The sequence below is a fragment of the Equus przewalskii genome, chromosome 9 (assembly GCF_037783145.1).
Source record: "Equus przewalskii isolate Varuska chromosome 9, EquPr2, whole genome shotgun sequence".
Taxonomy (NCBI): Eukaryota; Metazoa; Chordata; class Mammalia; order Perissodactyla; family Equidae; genus Equus; species Equus przewalskii.
In genome coordinates this window covers 20,826,640-20,845,538 of record NC_091839.1, presented here as the reverse complement: position 1 = coordinate 20,845,538, position 18,899 = coordinate 20,826,640, and the positions used below count along the sequence as shown (strand labels likewise).

Below are 18,899 nucleotides of genomic sequence, written 5' to 3'. Positions count from 1 at the left end.
ACTATAGCAAGCCCTGAGTGAATAGCCTCCGTTTGTTCTCATGTGGTTGGTTGCTATGGACCGAATGTTTGCATCCCCCTAAATTTTGTATGTTGAAGCCCCGCCCCCAATGTGATGGTGTTGGGGGGTGGGCCTTTGGGAGGTAATTAGGTATAGATGAGATCATGAAGGTGGAGCCGCCATGATGAAACTAGTGTCCTTATAAGAAGAAGAAAGACCAGAGTTCTCTGTCTCTCTCTTTCTCCCATGTAACAACACAGCAAAGAAGGCGGCCATCTGCGAGTCAGGAAAAGAGCCCTCCCAGGGAACTAAATCAGCCAGGGCTTGGATCTTGGACTTCCCAGCCTCCAGAACCACGAGGAACAAATTCCTTTTGTTTCAGATTCCAGTCTGTAGAATTTTGTTATGGCAGCCTAAGCTGGGGCATTGGCCTTGATTTCTGAAACTGGTTTTGGTCACGTTCATTTTATGTTGATGGGCGACGGAGAGGGACTTGTTAAACAGCATGAACGTATGTCAGCATCCTTCCCAGAAATCCACGGATGGGTTGTGAACAGTGAAACTGAAATCAAATTTCACGGGGGTGGTTTTTGGCAGCTTCACGGGCTGAGGCAGAGTAGGGAAGGGTGTGTGGTCATGGCCGTTAGGGGAGAGGTTGTGTTAGACACACACAATATCTTTCCAGCTCAAACTGGCCCAATGGAGAAAACAAAACAAAACAAAAGCAGTGTTGACTCATTCAGCTTGAAAAGTTCTGAAGGACACTGGCCTCAGGCACAGAGGGTTCCGGAGCTCGGTCAACGTCACCAAAGCCCTTTTTCTTTATTTGTTAGCCCCGTAGCTCTGCTGTCCTCTGTTGGCTTTGTTCTCGGGCAAGCTCTTGCCACATATTTGGCTCTGAGGTTGCCCGGTCCAGCCTCCTCCCCACCGTGTGTCCTTCCTGCTTCAGAGATGTAATGGGGAGACTTCCTTTTCTGTTGAACCAGGGTCCTTATGTCCACACTTTGTGGCTTCTGGATGCAACTTCCTTCCCACTCGCCAACCTTTTCTGTGTTCACACTCCTAATAGATGAATCAGAGTTTTGGGTCAGAGACTGAAGAAATCCCAGCACAGAATCTTGACCCTCCAGCCCAGAGATGCTTCTGCCCTCTCTACTAATGACCGGGAACCCCAGAGGGTTGCGGGGCGGGGATGGATGGTGGGGCTGACCCTGCTCCAGTCTCTGTCCCCCTGGATGAAGCCTGGGAGCACGCAGGAAGACACATGTGACCAGAAGTCCCCAGCCTTCCTCTACATCTAGTCTGACTTTATCCTTAGGCCCAGGAAGCCCCAAATTCAAGTCTGCCACGTTCAAAATTCCCCCAGGGCTCGTGTGGCTTTGGTGCTCTGATTCCCTCTCTGAATTTCCACTATGTCCTACTTTTTTTTTTTTTCTTTTGGTGAGGAAGATTGGCTCTGAGCTAACATCTGTGCCAATCTTCTTCTATTTTGTTTATGGGATGCTGCCACAGGATGGCTTGATGGGTAGTGCCAGGTCTGTGCCTGGGATCTGAACCTGTGAACCCTGGGCTGCTGAAACAGAGCACTCAAACTTAACCACTATGCCACTGGGACAGCTCTCACCCTATCTTAGATTTTGCACTGAAAATTCTTCTCTCTTGTCAGCCCTTCAATGGTTTTAAGAAGATTTACAATGACTTGTTTCCCTCTTGTATTTGTAGATATTTTCAGCGGGAAGCTGGGTCTGATACTCAGCCCACAGAACCCCCCTGAGATGGTCCTCATCTCTTTTCCATTTAAACTCCCACCCTTTGTGACCTCACTCAGGCTCATGACTTTAAATACTCTCTGTACAGTGATGACTCCAAGTTAGTGCATCCAGTGAGAACTTTCTCCTAAACCCCAGACTCGCGCCGATCAAACACCCTCTGCTGATTCTCCACTTGTGTGTCTGATACGCATCTCTAACCCAACATGTCCCAAATTGAGCTCCCAAATCTCTTCTTTAAAAATCTCTGGGGGCCGGCCCTGTGGTGCAGTGATTAAGTGCACACGTCCCGATTCGGCGGCCCTGGGTTCCCCAGTTCGGATCCCGGGTGCGGACATGGCATCGCTTGTCAAGCCATGCTGTGGTAGGCATCCCTATATAAAGTAGAGGAAGATGGGCACGGATGTGAGCTCAGGGCCAGTCTTCCTCAGCAAAAAGAGGAGGATTGGCAGCAGATGTTAACTCAGGGCTAATCTTCCTCAAAAAAAAAAAAAACTCTGAAAGTCTTTCCCTTTTCCAACAATGGCAGCTTCACGCCTGCAACTGCTCTGGCCAAAAATGCTGGCGTAGTTCTTGCCCTTTGTCTTTCTCCCCCAATGTGCATCTGAGCTGTCTGTCAACAAACACTGCTAACCCATCGGCTTCTCACCAACTCCACCGCACCCACCCAGACCCGGGTGCCTCCATCTCACTCCTGGGGCATTGTCACAGCCGGGAGGGGTCTAGGCTCAGTACAGCAAGCAGAGTGATCAGGTGACAGCAAATTGGATCTTATCCCTTCTCTGCTTGAGCCCTGAACTGCCTTCACCCCTGTGACACTGTGATTTCTAATAAGAAATATATATATTTGGTCTTTGTCCCTGTTTCTGGCACAGAGCTCCTAAAAACCTTGGAATTTTCTAAGTGACAAAGTTATCTTTTGTTATGTTAACGAGGTGACTTTTGGAAAGACCCTCAGGATGGGGGCTGGCTGCCAGGGGAGCCAATCACGTGATTAGAGGGTTGGAACTTTCAGTCTCACCCTCTGACCTCTGGGGAGGGGAGAGGGGCTGAAGGTTGAATCAGTCACCAATGGTCAATGATTTAATCAGTCATGACTGTGTAATGAGGCCTCCATAAAACCCAAAGGGATGGAGTTTGGAGAGCTTCCAGGTTGGTGAACACATGGCGATGCGGGAAGAGTGGTGAGCTTAGAGAGGGCATGGAAGCTCCGTGCCCTTTCCCCATACTTTCCCCTATGCATCTTGTTAGCCTAAAAATAAAGAGCCGAAGTGAGAGGCAGAGAGGCGTTTATGTGGGATCAAAGAATTGCAATTCGGGGCACACGGATTCGGGTAGTAACCCAAATAGTGTCTCGCTGGGGAGTAAGAGGCAGGGGCTTTTCAAGGCAAAAGAGGGAGGTTTGCATCACAAAGAATGTTGATTGGGGTTGGCGCAGAAAGCCAATCTTGGCTAAATGTAATTGATTGCTAAGACTTTGGCTAAAGGGAGGTAAAAGTCACAGTGACAAGCTGCAGGTTTCTCTCAGCGTTCTGGGAATATTTGTGTCTTGACTCAGTTCAAAAGTTCTCATTCTGTGGGCTGGCCCAGTGGCATAGTGGTTAAGTTTGCACACTCTGCTTTGGTGGCCCAGGGTTCACAGGTTTAGATCTGGCACACAGACCTACACATTGCTCGTCAAGCCATGCTGTGGCAGCATCCCACATACAAAGTAGAGGAAGACTGGCACAGATGTTAGCTCAGGGCCAACCTTCCTCAAGCAAAAAAAGAGGAGAATTGGCAATAGGTGCTAGCTCAGGGCCCATCTTCCACACCAAAAAAAAAAAAAAAAGTTCACGTTCTGCCTGTTGAGAGCGTGAATAAGACCTATTTCCTTAACAGCTTCCTGGCTCCATTTTAAAGCCCTTAGACATAAGTGACCCCATATTTGTTTCACATTTCACAATCTCTTCATCTGGCTGTTGATTCGTATCCTTTAATATCCTTTGTAATAATCCAGTAATCTAGTTTACTGGTAATCTAGTAAGTAAACTGGCTTCCTGAGTTCTGTGAGCCACTCTGGAAAATCGATCAAATCTGAGGAGGGGGTCATGGGAACCTCCAATCTATAGCCAGTCGGTCAAAAGAGCAGGGGACGATCTGGACTTGCAATTGGCGTCTGAGGTGGAGGGCGGTCTTGTGGGATTGGAGCCCTGAACCTGTGGCATCTGAAGCTATCTCTAGGTAAATAGAGTCAGGTTGGAGTTAATTCCTTGGTGATGTGGAAAAAACACACACATCAGAATTGCTGTTGCACTTACAACAACTCACTCAGTGTAATGGTTCATTTCTGTCAACTTGATGGGGCCATGGGATTCCCAGACATTTAGCCAAACATTATTCTTGCTATTTCTGTGAGGGCAATTTTGGATGAGATTGATGTTTAAATCAGTAGATTGAGTAAAACAGATTGCACTCCTGAATGTAGGGGGGCCTCATCCAACCAGTTGAAGGCCTGAATAGAACAGAAAGAATGACCCTCCCATGAGTAAGGGGAACTCCTCCTGCCTGACTGCCTTCCAGCTGGGACATTGTTTTTTTCCTGCCTTCAGACTCAAACTGCACCTTGGGAATTTTGAACACCCCTTTCCTTCAGAATGGACCACCTTTGCCAAGATACCCGCAGAACTCATTCTCTCACTTCTTTTATGTCTTTACTTGAATGTTACTTTCTCCATGAGGCCTGCCCCAGCCATGTTTTTAGAAATTTGAGCAGCCCTCAACGATCTCTCTTCTGCTTTCTTGTTTTCAGTTTTTTCCTTAAAATATATCATTCTCTAAGAGACAATGTATTTTAGTCTCCTAATTAAATGCTTTTCCTCTGACTAGTTTTTGACTCACCTTTCTGAAACAGGGCCTGGCACACAGTAGGTGTCCATGAAACGTTAGTGGAATGAGCAAATACTCAGTGCCATGCACTGTCCTAAGCATTTGACATATATGAACTCATTTGATCCTCACACAGTATTTCTAACAGTGTCCCTATTTTTTAGATGAGCAAACTGAGGCACAGAGAGGCTGAGTAACTTTGGTAAAGTTGAACAGGTGGTGGGTGAGGGGTCTGGGTTCCAGCCCGAGTACTCCTTTGCACTCAACTTCTGCATTCCCAATGCCGGCCCTCAGGGCTGCTCTGGGCGTCAACACCAGGGCCAGAGTCTGAGGCCGCCTGGGATGAGGACAGTGATGGGAATGGGGAGTCAAGTTCAAGGGGTCAGGAGGCCCCAGGGTCACTGGTGGGGACAACATCTCTTATGACTCCTGTAGACCAAGTCATGTCCACCTGATGCATTTGTCCCTGAGAACTTACCTTCTCTCCTGACAGAGGGGTACACCTCCGTCGCCTGGGCTCCTGTCCTCAGGGCTCCCATCATATGACAGTGAATTTGCTCTTCGATCTTCCAGAAGACCCAGAGGCTCCAATCCCCAGGGGGCTGGTCGGGTGCTGTTCTTTACCCTGTGTAGACAATGGTGCACGAAGAAAGGACTGAGTTATGGGAGCTTATGAGTCTAGAGAAGCCTCTTACCATCTCGGTAGCTCCCAGTCCCATCTGAAAATGGGAGAGAGGGTGGGACAGGATGGCTTCTCAGCCCCCACCTCCCCCCATGGCCTGTGGTGTCCCAGTTCCCTTTCCTTTGTGAACACAGCTCTCTGTCACCCACTGCCTTCCTATTGGGGCTTCCTCGGCCCCACCCCATATTTGGGGCATTTCCTTCCCTGACAGAGGGAGTAGAGCTGGGCTGTGCTCTGGCCTGGGCAGACATGGTGCCCCTGCTGCTGCTGCCCCTGCTGTGGGGGGGTGAGTTGCCCAGGGGGAGGGATGGACATGGGAGGGGGAGGGGCTGGAGCCACAGCTGAGTGTCTGTGTCCCCCCACCCCCGCCCCCAGGGTCCCTGCAGGAGTATCCAGGGTACCAGCTCCAACTGCCAGAATCAGTGACTGTGCAGGAGGGTTTGTGTGTCCTCGTGCTCTGCTCCTTCTCCTACCCCTGGGATCGGAGGAATCCCCCTGGTGAACTCTACATCTACTGGTTCCGGGATGGGGGTTACCAGCGCTACCCTATGCCTGTGGCCACAAACAACCCAGAGCAACAAGTGGATACAGAGACCCAGAGCCGATTCCGCCTCCTCGGGGACCCCAGGACCAACAACTGCTCCCTGAGCATCAGAGACGCCAGGAGGAGCGATACAGGCATCTACTTCTTCCGAGTGGAGAGAGGACATTATGTGAACTATAGTTACAGAGATAAGAAGCTGCATTTGCTGGTGACAGGTACAGCAGGGGCCCCAGGAGAGGAGCCTGGGATGTGGAGACCCTCATCTTAGACAGAACATTGGAACATTCCTTGCTCCAGGCATTGGGCTGGGCTGGTCAGAGGGATACAGGACCAGGGTCAGTTTGGACCCAGAGGCTCTGGTCCCTCTCAGGGTCACACCCTGGGTCCCCACCCCCCTGGGGCCCAGGCATCTCTCTTTCTCCTCCTCAGACTTGACACAGAAACCTGACATCCACCTTCTGGAGCCTCTGGAGTCTGGCCGCCCCACAAAGCTGACCTGCAGCCTGCCAGGGTCCTGCGAAGGGGGACGACCTCTCATGTTCTCCTGGGAGGGGACGGCTCTTCACTCGCTGGACCCCAAGACCCTCCGTTCCTCAGTGCTCACCTTCACACCGAGGCTCCAAGACCGTGGCACCAACTTCACTTGTTGGGTGAAACACCAAGGAGCACAGGCGGCCATGGAGAGAACCATCCAGCTCAACATCTCCTGTGAGTGCTGGAGGGATGGTTGGTCCCTGGGGGCGGATGAGGCTGTGTGTGTAGAGTAGAGGGAGAGAGTGAGGGTGAGCTAAGCTTCGAACACGCAAGCATGGATCTGAGCCCTGGGAGTCCAGGTGGGGAGCGTGCAGGAAGAACAGCAACCTCCATCTTCTCCAGTTTCCACCACCATCCTTGGGTGCAGGCTCAACTTCCATCCCCCTCCTCACCTCTGAAACGGGGCTATGTCTTTCTATCCCAGATGCTCCACAGAACCTCACCATAAGCATCTTCTCCAGAAATGTCACAGGTAGGAAAGAACCTCTCCTCTCTGGGGTTGTGACCTGCCCCTGGGTCCAACTCTGAGCAGAGAGGGGGTATTAGAGCTTGAATGGGATCTGATATGGGCAAAGCAAGGATAAAAATGGCCACCTTCTCCCCCCACTTCCCGTGTGCCCACGTCTGCACACATGCACACGCATGTGCACACACACACATATACACTTTGTTCAAAGCCCATTTCGCCCCACCATGGCACTGCTCTGTGCTTCTCCTCCTACGGCTCCACCCCAGCCTCCTTAGTCCTATTCCTGCTGCATTCGTGGAATCTATTTCCCGAAGCCGTGGGACTCTCTGTTCTCCCTCCACCAAACAGTCCAAGGGTGTCCCAGTGGGATGTGGAGCCTCCTCTGAAGGTGTGAGGCCCAGACACTCTGGGCCAACCTCCTAGGGTGTAAATGCCCAGACCCAAGTCAACGGGCCAGGAAAGGAGAGGGAGATGCCCACCAGATCGTGGAAGGAGGGAGGGATGGAGACTGCCGGCCTCCCACAGTGCTTTCCAGGACTCTCTCTCTGTAATTCTCTCACCTAAAACCCTCAAGATTCTGCAACTGTCTTTCTCACCAGCTCCACCCGATGACTCAGCGAGTCTCAAGGACTTTGCTTCTTCAATTACTTCCCTCTTCTCCTTGCCCTTGGCCCCAGACCCAGCTCCGGGTTTGTCCTTGACCCTGAACCATTGCTTCAACCTCCCTACCTCCTGTCTGTGCCTCCATTCCAGGCCCCACTTGGCGCAGCAGGAGCTTTCTAGACTCAGTGCTGATTCTGTGTTTTCTGGACTCACAGCTGCTATGACTTCCCAGTGATCTCAGGAGAAAACCAAGTGCCCTCAGCCTGGCACTCAAGGCTCCAAAATATCTGACTTGCCTCTCGCCCATCCCTGTTGTGTGTTAGGTTCTCCTGGTCCTCCCTGCAGGTAACAGAAACAGGTGCATTCCCTCATCTGCCAGCCTGTCTCAGCTCTGGGCACATCTCCACGTGAGCTGCCCACCCGCTTCTCATCCTTCCCATCTCAGCTCAGCCTCCTTTTTTCTGGCACCCTGACCTGACCACCAGGGTCATTGCCTCTTGAGCCATGATGAACCCATGCCCTCGCACTGGTCACATGCCCCACCTTTCTCCTTCTGGCTCTGTGGGAAGAGTGAGGGGGAGGTGGACCTCTTGGCTCCACCCACCTTGCTGTGCCTCTCTCCCCAAGCCCTGAAGACCCTAAAGAACGGCGCATCGCTGCCTGTCCTGGAGGGTCAGTCCCTGCGCCTGGTCTGCGTGGCTGACAGCAACCCCCCTGCCACGATGAGCTGGTCCCGTGAAGGAAAAGCCCTGAGCCCATCCCAGCCCTCTGCACCCGGGGTCCTGGAGCTGCCCCAGGTGGGGGCCGGAGACGGAGGGGAATTCACCTGCCGAGCTCAGAACCCGCTGGGCTCCCAGCATGTTTCCTTCAGCCTCTCTGTGCAGAGTGAGTTGCAGGGCAGGTGCTGGCCTGGGCAGCCTGGTCCGGTGTTTGGCCGTGGGAGGGACTGGGGTCTGGGGACAGAACTTCACCCCCTCTCCCCTTCCCCAGGAAGCCCCTCTTCCTGCAGCTGTGTGACTGAGGAGCAGCAGGGCTCCTGGCCCCTGGTCCTCACCCTGATCAGAGGGTCGCTCATGGGGGCAGGCTTTCTCCTCACCTATGGCCTCACCTGGATCTACTACACCAGGTGAGCAGGCCTGGCCCTCTCTGGGGAAGTCCAGTGATTGGCCCCTGAGTGCCAGGTGGGGCTGAGCTGTCCCATCCTGCCTGGAGTCAAACTCAAAGTGTGCGACTCTGATCTGAGACCCATGTTGGATCTGCAGGTGTGGAGGGCCCCAGGGCGCAGGGTTGAAGGCCTGACTGAGGATGCCTCCTTCTTAAGAAGAGACTGAGGTGTTGACATGGAGCCCAGAGGGGCAGACGTGGGGACATCCCTCTCGGCACCTCCCTGGAAACTCTCGTCTCAAATCCTGTCTCGTCTATACTCACGGATTTCAATTTGTGGAGTTCGCAACCTGGAGAGGTCAATGCCATTGAAAGAAGATTTTTATTACTTCCATTTCTGGAGAGAAGGTGGCATGTCACTCCTGGCAGCGCCACAGGGGAGGCACCTGGTTGCGTCAGGAGACAGAAGCAGGTGCATGGAAGCCTAGGCCAGGGCCTTTCTTGGGGTTTCCCCGGGAAAGACAAGTTAGGGCAGGGCACACGGTTTAGAATCAGGGAGCTTGAACAATTCTGGTGGGCTTTGGGCAACCGGGGTGGTCTCTAGTTGTCTGGTACCTGGTCCTGGGCGATTGGGGCAGGAGAAATAGTGTCTTGGGGTGTGGGAGTTAGATAAAGGGGTTCCTGGGGGACATGGACTCAGGATTGCTTGGTTTGCATCTGAATTGGTCTCCTGGCAGAGCCCTTTGCTGTCTCTAGGAATTGGCTACCCCTGGGGGTAGGGGGAAGGGTAGGGCAGACTCCCACTGGCCAGCAAGCTTTCAAAGGTGTCAAAACATCATAAGATACAGAAAATAAAAACATGATCATTTTGTAGACATCCCACTGACTGCCCACTGACACACCCCATCGGCCTGCTCCCCTCCGCATCTCTTACCAACCCGTCCTTGTTGGTCCTGCCCACCCTGCCCCTGCCACCTACTCTCTCTCCATCCCCAGCCCTAGGAAGGGAAAGACCTTGGGGCCTTACCCTCTTGTTACCCAGAAGTTACCTGGTTTAACACCTGAGTTTCTGGTCTCCCAAACTTCTCCATCAAAGTAGACATGGATACACAGTAGGGTCAGGAGCACAGCTTTTCTTTCCCGATTTAAAGATGCCGATCTCATAATAATTATAATGAAACCTCACAACATTTAATTATAAACAAAAGTTTTACTAAGCAACAAAACCTAAAACGGGAGCTTACCATTGACTGTCTCCATGGGAATTTCTAGAGCAAATTTATGTCTGAATCTTCTATTATTTTTGTTGAACCTGTTTCCACTCAGGCTTTTTGTCTATTCAGCGTTTTTTGATGTCTGACTTAACCTGAGTGCAATAAGCAAACCTCAATAGTATGACTAGATGAATGTTTATGTACGTGCACACGCACGCTTCCACCACCAGGCTCCACGTACAGACTCTTTCCACCCACCCTGGTGGTCAGGTCAGGCTACCAGAGGGAAGGGGGCTGAACTGAGGTTGGAAAGATGAGAAGTGGGCAAGAAGCTCAGGCGAAGAGGTGCCAAGAGCTGAGACAGGCCGGCGGCGAGGGGATGCCCTGTATCTGCTGCTTGCAGCGAGGACCAGGAGAACCAAAGACACACAGGGGTGGGAGAGAATGAAGATCGGATACCTGGAGCCTTGAGTGCAGGCTGAGGGCGCTGGGGTTTCCTTGTGGCTCTTCAAGTCAACACAGTCCCAAATGGACCACCTCCCTCTTCCCTGTCCCTGTGAATCCATATCGCCAGTGTTTGTGCTTCATAGAAGTGGAGTCAGACTTTGTACACACTTTAGTGTCTGGTTGCCTTTCCTCAGTACTGTTTTTCAGATTCATCCATGTCGGTACCTCTATCAATAATTCATCTTTCTTCTTGGTATTGTTTTGCTTTTAATATAGTATTTCATGTGTGAACATACTTCCAACTTATTCATCTGTTCTAAAGTACAATGGCATTGAATTAGTTTCCAGTGTTTGGATTTTCAAAAATCATCTTGATAGGAATGTTGTGATGAAAATGGGAGCACTAGCACTTTTTCCTGGTGGGTATGGGGCTGCTCCATCGTAGGGTAGGTGTCTATTGAGCTGTAGAAGATACTATCAAACAGTTCTCTGAGAGGTCAGGTGGATTTACATCCCGCTGTGTTTTGAGAGTTCTCGTCTCTCTACCTCCTTAGCCACACTTTTATGGTCTGACTGCTCAATTTTAACCATTGCAATCCGTTTGTGCTGGTATGTCATCGTCATTTTAGTTTACATTTCCCTAACGAGTCATGATGTTGAGATTTTTCATATATTTCTTGGCCATTTGAATATCTCCTTTTGTGAAATGCCTGTTTGGGGCTCTTGCCCATTTAAAAATGAACTTTGGGCTGTCTTTTTTGTGTTGATTTATTCCAGTTCTTTATTCTGGATGTGAGTCCTTTAAATTGTGACTTTCTCTCTTTTTTTTTCCTGTGGAAGATTCACCCTGAGCTATCATCAGTGACAGTTTTCCTCTATTTTTCAGTATGTGGGCTGCTAGCACAGCATGGCCACTAAGAGAGCAGTGTAGGACGACACCCAGGAACCAAACTGGGGCCGCTGAAGTGGAGCATGCTGGACTTAACCACTAGATCACTGAGGCTGGCCCTAACTTGTGACTCTCTTTTCCCATTTGTCATTCTCTTTTTTGATGTGAGAGAGTTAAAAAAAATTTTTTTAAAGATTGGCACTTGAGCTAACAAGTGTTGCCAGTCTTTTTTTTTCTTTCTTTCTGCTTTTTTTCTCCTCAAATCCCCCAAGTACATTGTTGTGTATTTTAGTTGTGGGTCCTTCTTGTTGTGGCAAGTGGGACGCTGCCTCAGAGTGGCCTAATGAGCGGTGCCATGTCCACGCCCAGGATCCAAACCAGTGAAACTCTTGGCTGTCACAGCGGAGCGTGCAAACTTACCCACTCGGCCACGGGGCCGGCCCCAAGAGTTTTAAAATTTTTAAGGAAATCTCTTTTGTCAACCTTCTCATTTTTGTGTACTGCTCTGGCTGCCCCAGTCATGAAATCTTAGCATATCCCGGTGTCTTAATGATCTTATCAAATGTTCCCATTTATTAATTTTTATTAAATTATTATATAGTACAATTTATTTTTTTGCTGTACGGTTCAATGAATTTTAATGGAGATATGAATTTGCTTAACCAACACCACTACAATTAGAATATAGAATAATTTCATTACTGAAATACTCCCTTGTGCTGTTCCTTGATAATTTACAGCTTCCAAGCAAAATTAACCCTTGACAACCGCTGATCCATCCTGCATAACTACAGTTTTATCTCTTCAGAATGTCATACAGGGGCTGGCCCGGTGTGTAGTGGTCAAGTTTGTGCTCTCCGCTTTGGTGGCCCAGGGTTTGTGGGTTCACTTTCTGGGCACTGCACACACAGATCGTCAAGCCATGCTGTGGCTGCATCCCACATGAAATAGAGGAAGATTGGCACAGATGTGAGCTCAGCAACAATCTTCCTCAAGCAAAAAATATAGACAAAAAGAACGTCCTAGAAATGGAGTCATGTGGTGTGTAACCTCTTTCACTCAGCTTCTTTCACTCAGCACTATGCCTTTGAGACTGGTCATAGTTCATTTCTTCTTCTTGCTGAGTAGTATTCCATCATATAGAAGCATCATGTTTGTTTATCCATTCCCCTGTGAAGGGCACCTGGGTTGTTTTCAGTTTTGGACCATTAAGAGTAAGGCTTCTCCAAACGTTTATGTACGAGTCTTTGTGTGGGCATATGTTTTCATTGCCTTTGGATAGATTCCTAGGGATGGGATTACTGGGCCATATGGTAAGTTCATATTTAATTTTATGAGAAACTGTCAAACTGTAGTGTGCAGTTTTCCTGGAACTGGTCCGTTTATTTAAGTTGTTAAGTTTATATGCATAAAGTTGCTTGTACGAGTCCCTTGTTATCCATTCAATATCTGTGGGGTAGGTAGTGATGTCCTTCTTTTCGTTCACAATATTGATAATGTGTCTTCTCACCTTTTTTTAAATCTTGTATATCTTGCTCGAAGTTTATCAACTTCATGTCAATGTTTAATGTACCAGTGTTTGCATTCATCGTTTTTAAATGGATTTTCTGTTTTCAATTTTATTGATTTCTGCTTTATCTTTCTTATTCTTTCTGCCTGCTTGGGTATAATGTATCTTCTGCAGTTCTTGGGTGTAACATTCTATACCTGTAACTAAGGTCAAGTTGCCCTATTCTGTTGTTGAAATCTTTTATATCCCTAACTGAATTTCTGTTCCTTGTTCTGTTAGTTCCTGAGAGAAGGAAGATCCATGAACTTGTGCTTTGTGTATTTTGAACTATGTTATTAGGTGCATATAAATTCAGGGTTATTATGCATTCTCATTGAACTGAACTTTCTCTTTAGAAATATTTCTTGCCAACGTCATTATAACGACAAGTTTTCTGGGTTATGGTTAACAGGTCAAATCCTTTTTCCTTCTTTGTTTTTCAGTCAGTTTGTTTTCTTATGGCTAAAGTGTGCCTCTCAAATAGCTAAGGTTCTTTCTCAAAATTCACTCTGACATCCCTTGTCTTCTATTTGGATCATTTTGTCTTATTATGGATATTATAATTTCTGATATAATTAGTGCTACCAGAGCCTAGGTGGAGAGAAGAAGGGGGAGTCATGTTTAATGAGTTCAGAGTTTCAGTTTTGCAAGATGAAAAACTTCTGGAGATCTTTGGACAACAATGTGAATATTCCTAACACTACCGAACTGTACATTCAACAGGGTTAAGATGGGAATTTTGTGTCATATATATTTTACCATAATTAAAAAATTTTAAAATAAATCATTTTTACTTCTCCTGTAGAGCTTACTTTACTATTTCCATAATGAAAGTTGACTTGAGTTCAATTCTGTCCACTTCCTTTTACTCTGAAATCTTTTTTCAATTTAATTTTGGGATGATATTTTGTCTGGGTGTGGAATTCGGGTGGCATATTTTTGCAATATCTTTAAAGATATCACTTCATCGTCTCTTGACTTAGTTTCTTGTGTGATGTCATCTTCATTATTATTGTCACTCCATGAAGGCAACTAGTTGTAATTTTAAAAATATTTGGCTGCTTTTGCCATAAAAAAGGACAAAGTCGTCCCATTCACAACATGGATAGACCTTGAGGGTATTATGTTGAGTGAAATAAGCCAGACAGAGAAAGACGAACTCTGTATGACTCCACTCATAGGTGGTAGTTAACATATGGACAAAGAGAACTGATCGGTGGTTGCCAGGGGAAAGGGGGGTTGGGGGAAGGTACTAGGGGTGAAGTGGTGTACCTACAACATGACTAATCATGATGTACAACTGTAATTTCACAAGGATGTTAACTTTCATAACCTTAATAAAAAAAAATATTTGGCTGCTTTTAAAGTTTTCTTATTGTGTTGTGACAATAATCCCCTACTATTAAGTGTAATGGGGGAAAGTATGAGGCTGAGGAGTTCAGGTGGGGGTTGAGCTGGGCTTGCTGGCAGCCTCTCTCCATCCAGAAAATGGGTGCCGGGGGGCCTGCCTGACCTCAAGCTCTATACCTCCTCCTACCCCTGGAATTCGGAGACTGACTGATGAAGCTGATGGTTCTGGGCCAAACCTGTAAGGCGTGTGAGCAATGAGTTCAATCATCTCCTCTAGTGGTTATAACTGACTCTAGAGCCAAACGTACAGAAAAGAATCCAAGTCAGTTTTACCACTTTATGGAAAATCAAACCAACCACTGCTCCCTGAAGATAAGAATCTCTCACATTGTTAGGGTGGCGGAACCGGCATGTACTTGTTTCCCATGGAGAAGGTCTCATGTGACATGTACTCTGGACCATCAACATGCTGAAGACATCTTGTCCAGCAGAGGGAGGCCTTGACCATGCTGGGGGTGGACCAGACCATTTCTGAGCAGTTGAATTAAAGAGACACTCTTTGGCCTGTGGGATTTTTGTTTGGTGCATCAATGCATTAACCTTTCCAGGAGCCCCCAAATCAAATACAACAAGAGCAAGGCAGCTGTGGTGAGTGAGTGTAGTAGGTCTGGCGTAAAGAAAATGATTGAGGAGTGTAGTGAGTTTTGGCCCGAGTGCCAGGAAGACCGCAGTGCATGGTGGGGAGTGTAGCAAAGTAAAAGAGGTGGCCCCTGCTTAGCCCCATTTTGGTCACCATCAGGAGAGAATGCCAGATCTTCCAATTTCTCAAGGAAATTTGGGCTTTAATATCATTTTAAGAGACTTCCCAATATTTAAAGGCTGGAAACTAATTTATAGTAATTATTAGGGAAATACAAATCAGAACCATAGTGAGTTCCTACTTCACACCTAGTAGGATGACCATTATATAAAAATAATAGGAAGTGTTAGGAAAGATGCGGAGAAATTATAACCCTGGTGTGTTGCTGGTGGGACTGCAAAATGTTGCAGGCACTGTGGGAAACGGTGTGGTGATTTCTGAAAAAATTATGCACAGAATTTCCATATGATCCAGCAATTCCACTTCGAGGCAGATACTGAAAAGAATTGAAAGCAAGGTCGAACAGATATTTGTACACCCATGTTCATAGTAGGATTATTCCCAATAGCCGGAGAGTGGAAGCAACCCAAGTGTCCACCGATGGATGAATGGATAAACAAAATGTGGCAAATACATACAATGGAATATTATTCAGCCTTAAAAAGGAAGAAAATTCTAGCACATGCTCCAATATGGATTAACCTTGAAGACATTATGCTAAGGGACATAAGCCACACAAAATGTCAAATACTTAATGATTCTACTTTGATGAGGTGCAGGCAAGAGTCAGATTATAGAGACAGAAAGTAGAATGGTGGTTGTCAGGGGCTGGGGTGATGGAGAAAGGGAGTGTTAACATTTAATGGGGACAGAATTCCAGTTTAGGAAGAAGAAAAAGTTCTAGAGATGAATGGTGCTGACAGTTACACAACAAGGTGAATGTCCTTAATGCCACTGAACTGTACACTTGAAAATGGTCAAAGTAGCAATTTTTGTTGCATATATTTTACCAAAAGAAAATATTTCTATAAACACTCAGTCAAACGAAATATGAATACAAGCTAGACATACCCCATCCAAGGAAGCCAAATCAGAGAGGATGACTTCATGGCCACCTGAGTTTTCTCTCTGCCCTGCAACCAATCATCTTCCCCGTGGTCCATACCTCTCCTAGGTGGGGCCCTTGATTGTTGCCTCCACGTACTTCCTGCCTCATGAAGCATACCACAGTCTCAAAGGGGTTGTACCTTTGTTCCCAGCTCCTTCTCTCTCGCTTTAATGTTGTGCAAATTGCACTACACGAGGCTCATATCTTCCAAGATAGTGGCAGTAGATTTCAGTTTTTATGGTCCAAACCAGTAGCCCTCATCTCCATCCTGCTCACATTTTCAAAGCCACAGGAAGAAACTGGGTCTCCCACGCTTAATAATTACAAAGAACCAAAGCAGCCAACCCGCCACAATATGTGGGAGAATTCCTGGGGGTGATGGGGTTTGTAATATGCAAGCTGGCGTCCTCTCCCCCAACATGAGACCTAAGACTTCTTGGTGGCATTTCCCCAGCACGAAACTCAAGCATATTTTGTGTGATGCTCTTCACTCAAGGTTTGGGGACAGCAGAAGAGAATGAAGCTCCAGGTTAGAAAGTAGTTTAAATTGGATACTAGGCATCATGTTCCAAAAGCTCATCCACCACAGAAAGTCTCTTCCTGATTGTCTCTCTCCTGTCACTGTGCTGCAGGGGCCAAGAGGCCATCTCTCAAGACTTCATCCCATTGTCATGGAGTCTAGAACTCTCAAGAATGCTTTTTCTTTACTCCACAAGGGGCAACTTTCGGTTCATGTTATTTTATCATCCGATGTCGTTTTAGCTTCTGCTTCACCTCATTCTCCAATAGCTCACACATCCAAAACCATCAATAGTAATTTTATGTCATGTGAATATCACCTCAATCAAAATACTATTATTAGTTTGTTTTGAAAAGAGTATACATAAACACACTCCTCACTCTGAGAACTAAGTACGTCTTCTTGAATGTTTGAAAATGGCTGCTTATTTTCCACAATAAATTATTTGAGTTATTTAACCTTTATAAGATGGGTACGGCGCCCCTGAGCTGGGTTTGCCTGGCCTCTTCCCTATAATTAGGGCCTGTCTTTCCTCTTACAGGTTATGGGGAAATATCCTCTCCTGCCCTTCTGTCTGTACCTTGTGGTTTCCGGTTGCACTTTCTCTCCTCTCAGCCATCCATCTGCTTGCGGCCCCTAAGAGGCAGGACAGAGTATGGTGATTAGGGAAGTGAGGATGTCAAGAGAAACCTCTGGACCCTCCAGCTTGAGAGATGCCCTAGCCTTGAGTATAATGAAGCCCAGGGGAGCTCAGGAGGAGAGCAGCGCTGGCGCTGCAGGTATCTCTGTCCCTCACCCCAGGGCACAAGTCACCAGAAGCACTTTACCTTCTCCTACATTGGGGATGCTGGACAGACTCACTGTCACCACACACATGGTCACTGGGCTCTAGTGGCAACACAGGAACAGGATGGAAGTACAAAGTATAATCCGCAAGGTCGGTGTCACCCCCTCTGTTTCCCCCGGAACAATAACCACTCTCTGAGCACCAGAGGATCACTAATGGGCATCAGTGGGAGACAGGTGTTGAGAGGATTTGGTACAACATATAGCTATTCACTTACAGAGTCGCCGTGAGAGTTACAAGTGGGGCCGTTCTCCAAGAGAGGGCAACGGAAGTAGAGACTGGAATGGAATCACAGACGGAGCTGGCAGGGATCTCTTGTTAGTCATGGTTTGGAAGGGGCCCTGGAGCCAAATGGAGACGAACCACTCATTAGCTTCCCTCGGACAGGTGCTACCTTCTCCTCTCAGGGATCTGAGATGCATCACTACTTGGTGCTCATCTCCACTCCCTGTCTTGGTGTTCACCTTCACTCCTTGTTTTCATGTTCCCTTTCTGGAGCTGGGATGAAGATGGAGAGAACTTGGATGTCCAGGTCCTGAGGAGGCAAGACGTCTGAGGGGTAGAGGCCAGGGTGTGGACCAGGGGCAGGGGAAGTAAGTGTGGTCAGAAGACTCCTGAAGACTCTCCCAGTCCAGGGCAGTCTGAGCTCAGCATCTCTTGGCTGCCTGCACATCTCCCTGACACTCTTGCTGTCGTTGGAGGCTCAGGAAAGATCACCTGGGTCCTGGGAGGACAGGGAATGACGGGGAAGGAGCTACAGCCTAGAGATAGGAATACTGCCTCCTCTCTCCTCTTCCCATGAGGCCCTGCTTCCTGCCCCTGTGCTGCTGGTTTCCAGGGGGCTCCTGGGGCTCAGGGTGCTCATGGGAAGCCCCAGTGGGCCCACCTTCCTCCTCACCCATTGTCTTAGCTTGCTGGATGCCAGGTGAGCAGGCCTTGCTAAACCCAGGATAATCAATTTCTGGAATCTCATTTCTTCCTAACTTGAATCTTAGAACTCAGTCACTGAAATTCCATTTGGAGAGAGACCTGGGAGGACACAATGAGCTCCCCTCTGCCTTTTGGGTACGGTTGCCCAGGAGGGATGTCCTAGCCTCACTCTCATCCCACTCCAAACCTTCTCAGCTTCGTCTTCCTGCCCCATCCTGCTCCCCTCCTCAGACCCCTTCCCCATTCCGCCTGTACCTCCCTCCCATCACTCAGGGCTTACAACATCAAATCTCTCTTCTCCACACACAGAATCTGTGTATCACTGTCTCCAAGGGAACCTAAGACAAGGCATATTGGACCCTTGAAGTCCCCCAAGGACCATCCTTAAACGGGTCCCTTGTTCTCTCACAGTTATCCAGTCTCTACACAAGTCTTAGACATCAGGATTCAGGGCTGGGCGTTTGGTGGAGGAATACCCACAACTCTCTCCACTCTTGACTGAGGAAAAACAGTCAACTACTGCTCATCTTTTTCATGGTCCATACAAGTTTGCCTCTCTTTCCAGATGTTCTGAATCCCAACATGAGCTGAACCAAGGATGCAAATGCACTATTTTTGCCTTTTTATTGAAGTGGTTCCAAAGTCCACTAGTCTTAATTGTGGTGCAATAAATATATATATAGATAGACAGACAGACAGACAGGTGCAGATATAGAAATACAGATATATATTTTTGTGAAACTACCACCCATTTCAAGGTGTATACGTTAAATGTTTTCCATATTCTAGACAGTTTTTCCATGTGACACGAGCTATACTACGTCTCAGTCCA

At 47.9% G+C, this 18,899-nt stretch overlaps 1 protein-coding gene across 1 annotated transcript; it reads left to right on the top strand.

Annotated features, from left to right (window-relative positions):
• Window positions 1–5,516: 5,516 nt before the first annotated feature.
• On the top strand, window positions 5,517–13,456 carry LOC103554206 (sialic acid-binding Ig-like lectin 14). The gene is made up of 7 exons (XM_070558431.1): window positions 5,517–5,605; window positions 5,695–6,078; window positions 6,293–6,571; window positions 6,822–6,869; window positions 8,097–8,354; window positions 8,460–8,595; window positions 8,732–13,456. Exons 1-7 carry the CDS (start codon window positions 5,569–5,571, stop codon window positions 8,766–8,768), a joined length of 1,179 nt encoding a protein of 392 aa, XP_070414532.1. The 5' UTR covers window positions 5,517–5,568; the 3' UTR covers window positions 8,769–13,456.
• Window positions 13,457–18,899: the final 5,443 nt, after the last annotated feature.

Excerpts from the sequence above, each read along its gene's own strand:
- LOC103554206 (XM_070558431.1), top strand. The coding sequence starts at position 5,569 with ATGGTGCCCCTGCTGCTGCTGCCCCTGCTGTGGGGGG. Across the intron at positions 6,870-8,096 it reads CTTCTCCAGAAATGTCACAG|CCCTGAAGACCCTAAAGAAC; the intron begins GTAGGAAAGAAC and ends TCTCTCCCCAAG. Across the intron at positions 8,355-8,459 it reads CTTCAGCCTCTCTGTGCAGA|GAAGCCCCTCTTCCTGCAGC; the intron begins GTGAGTTGCAGG and ends CCCCTTCCCCAG.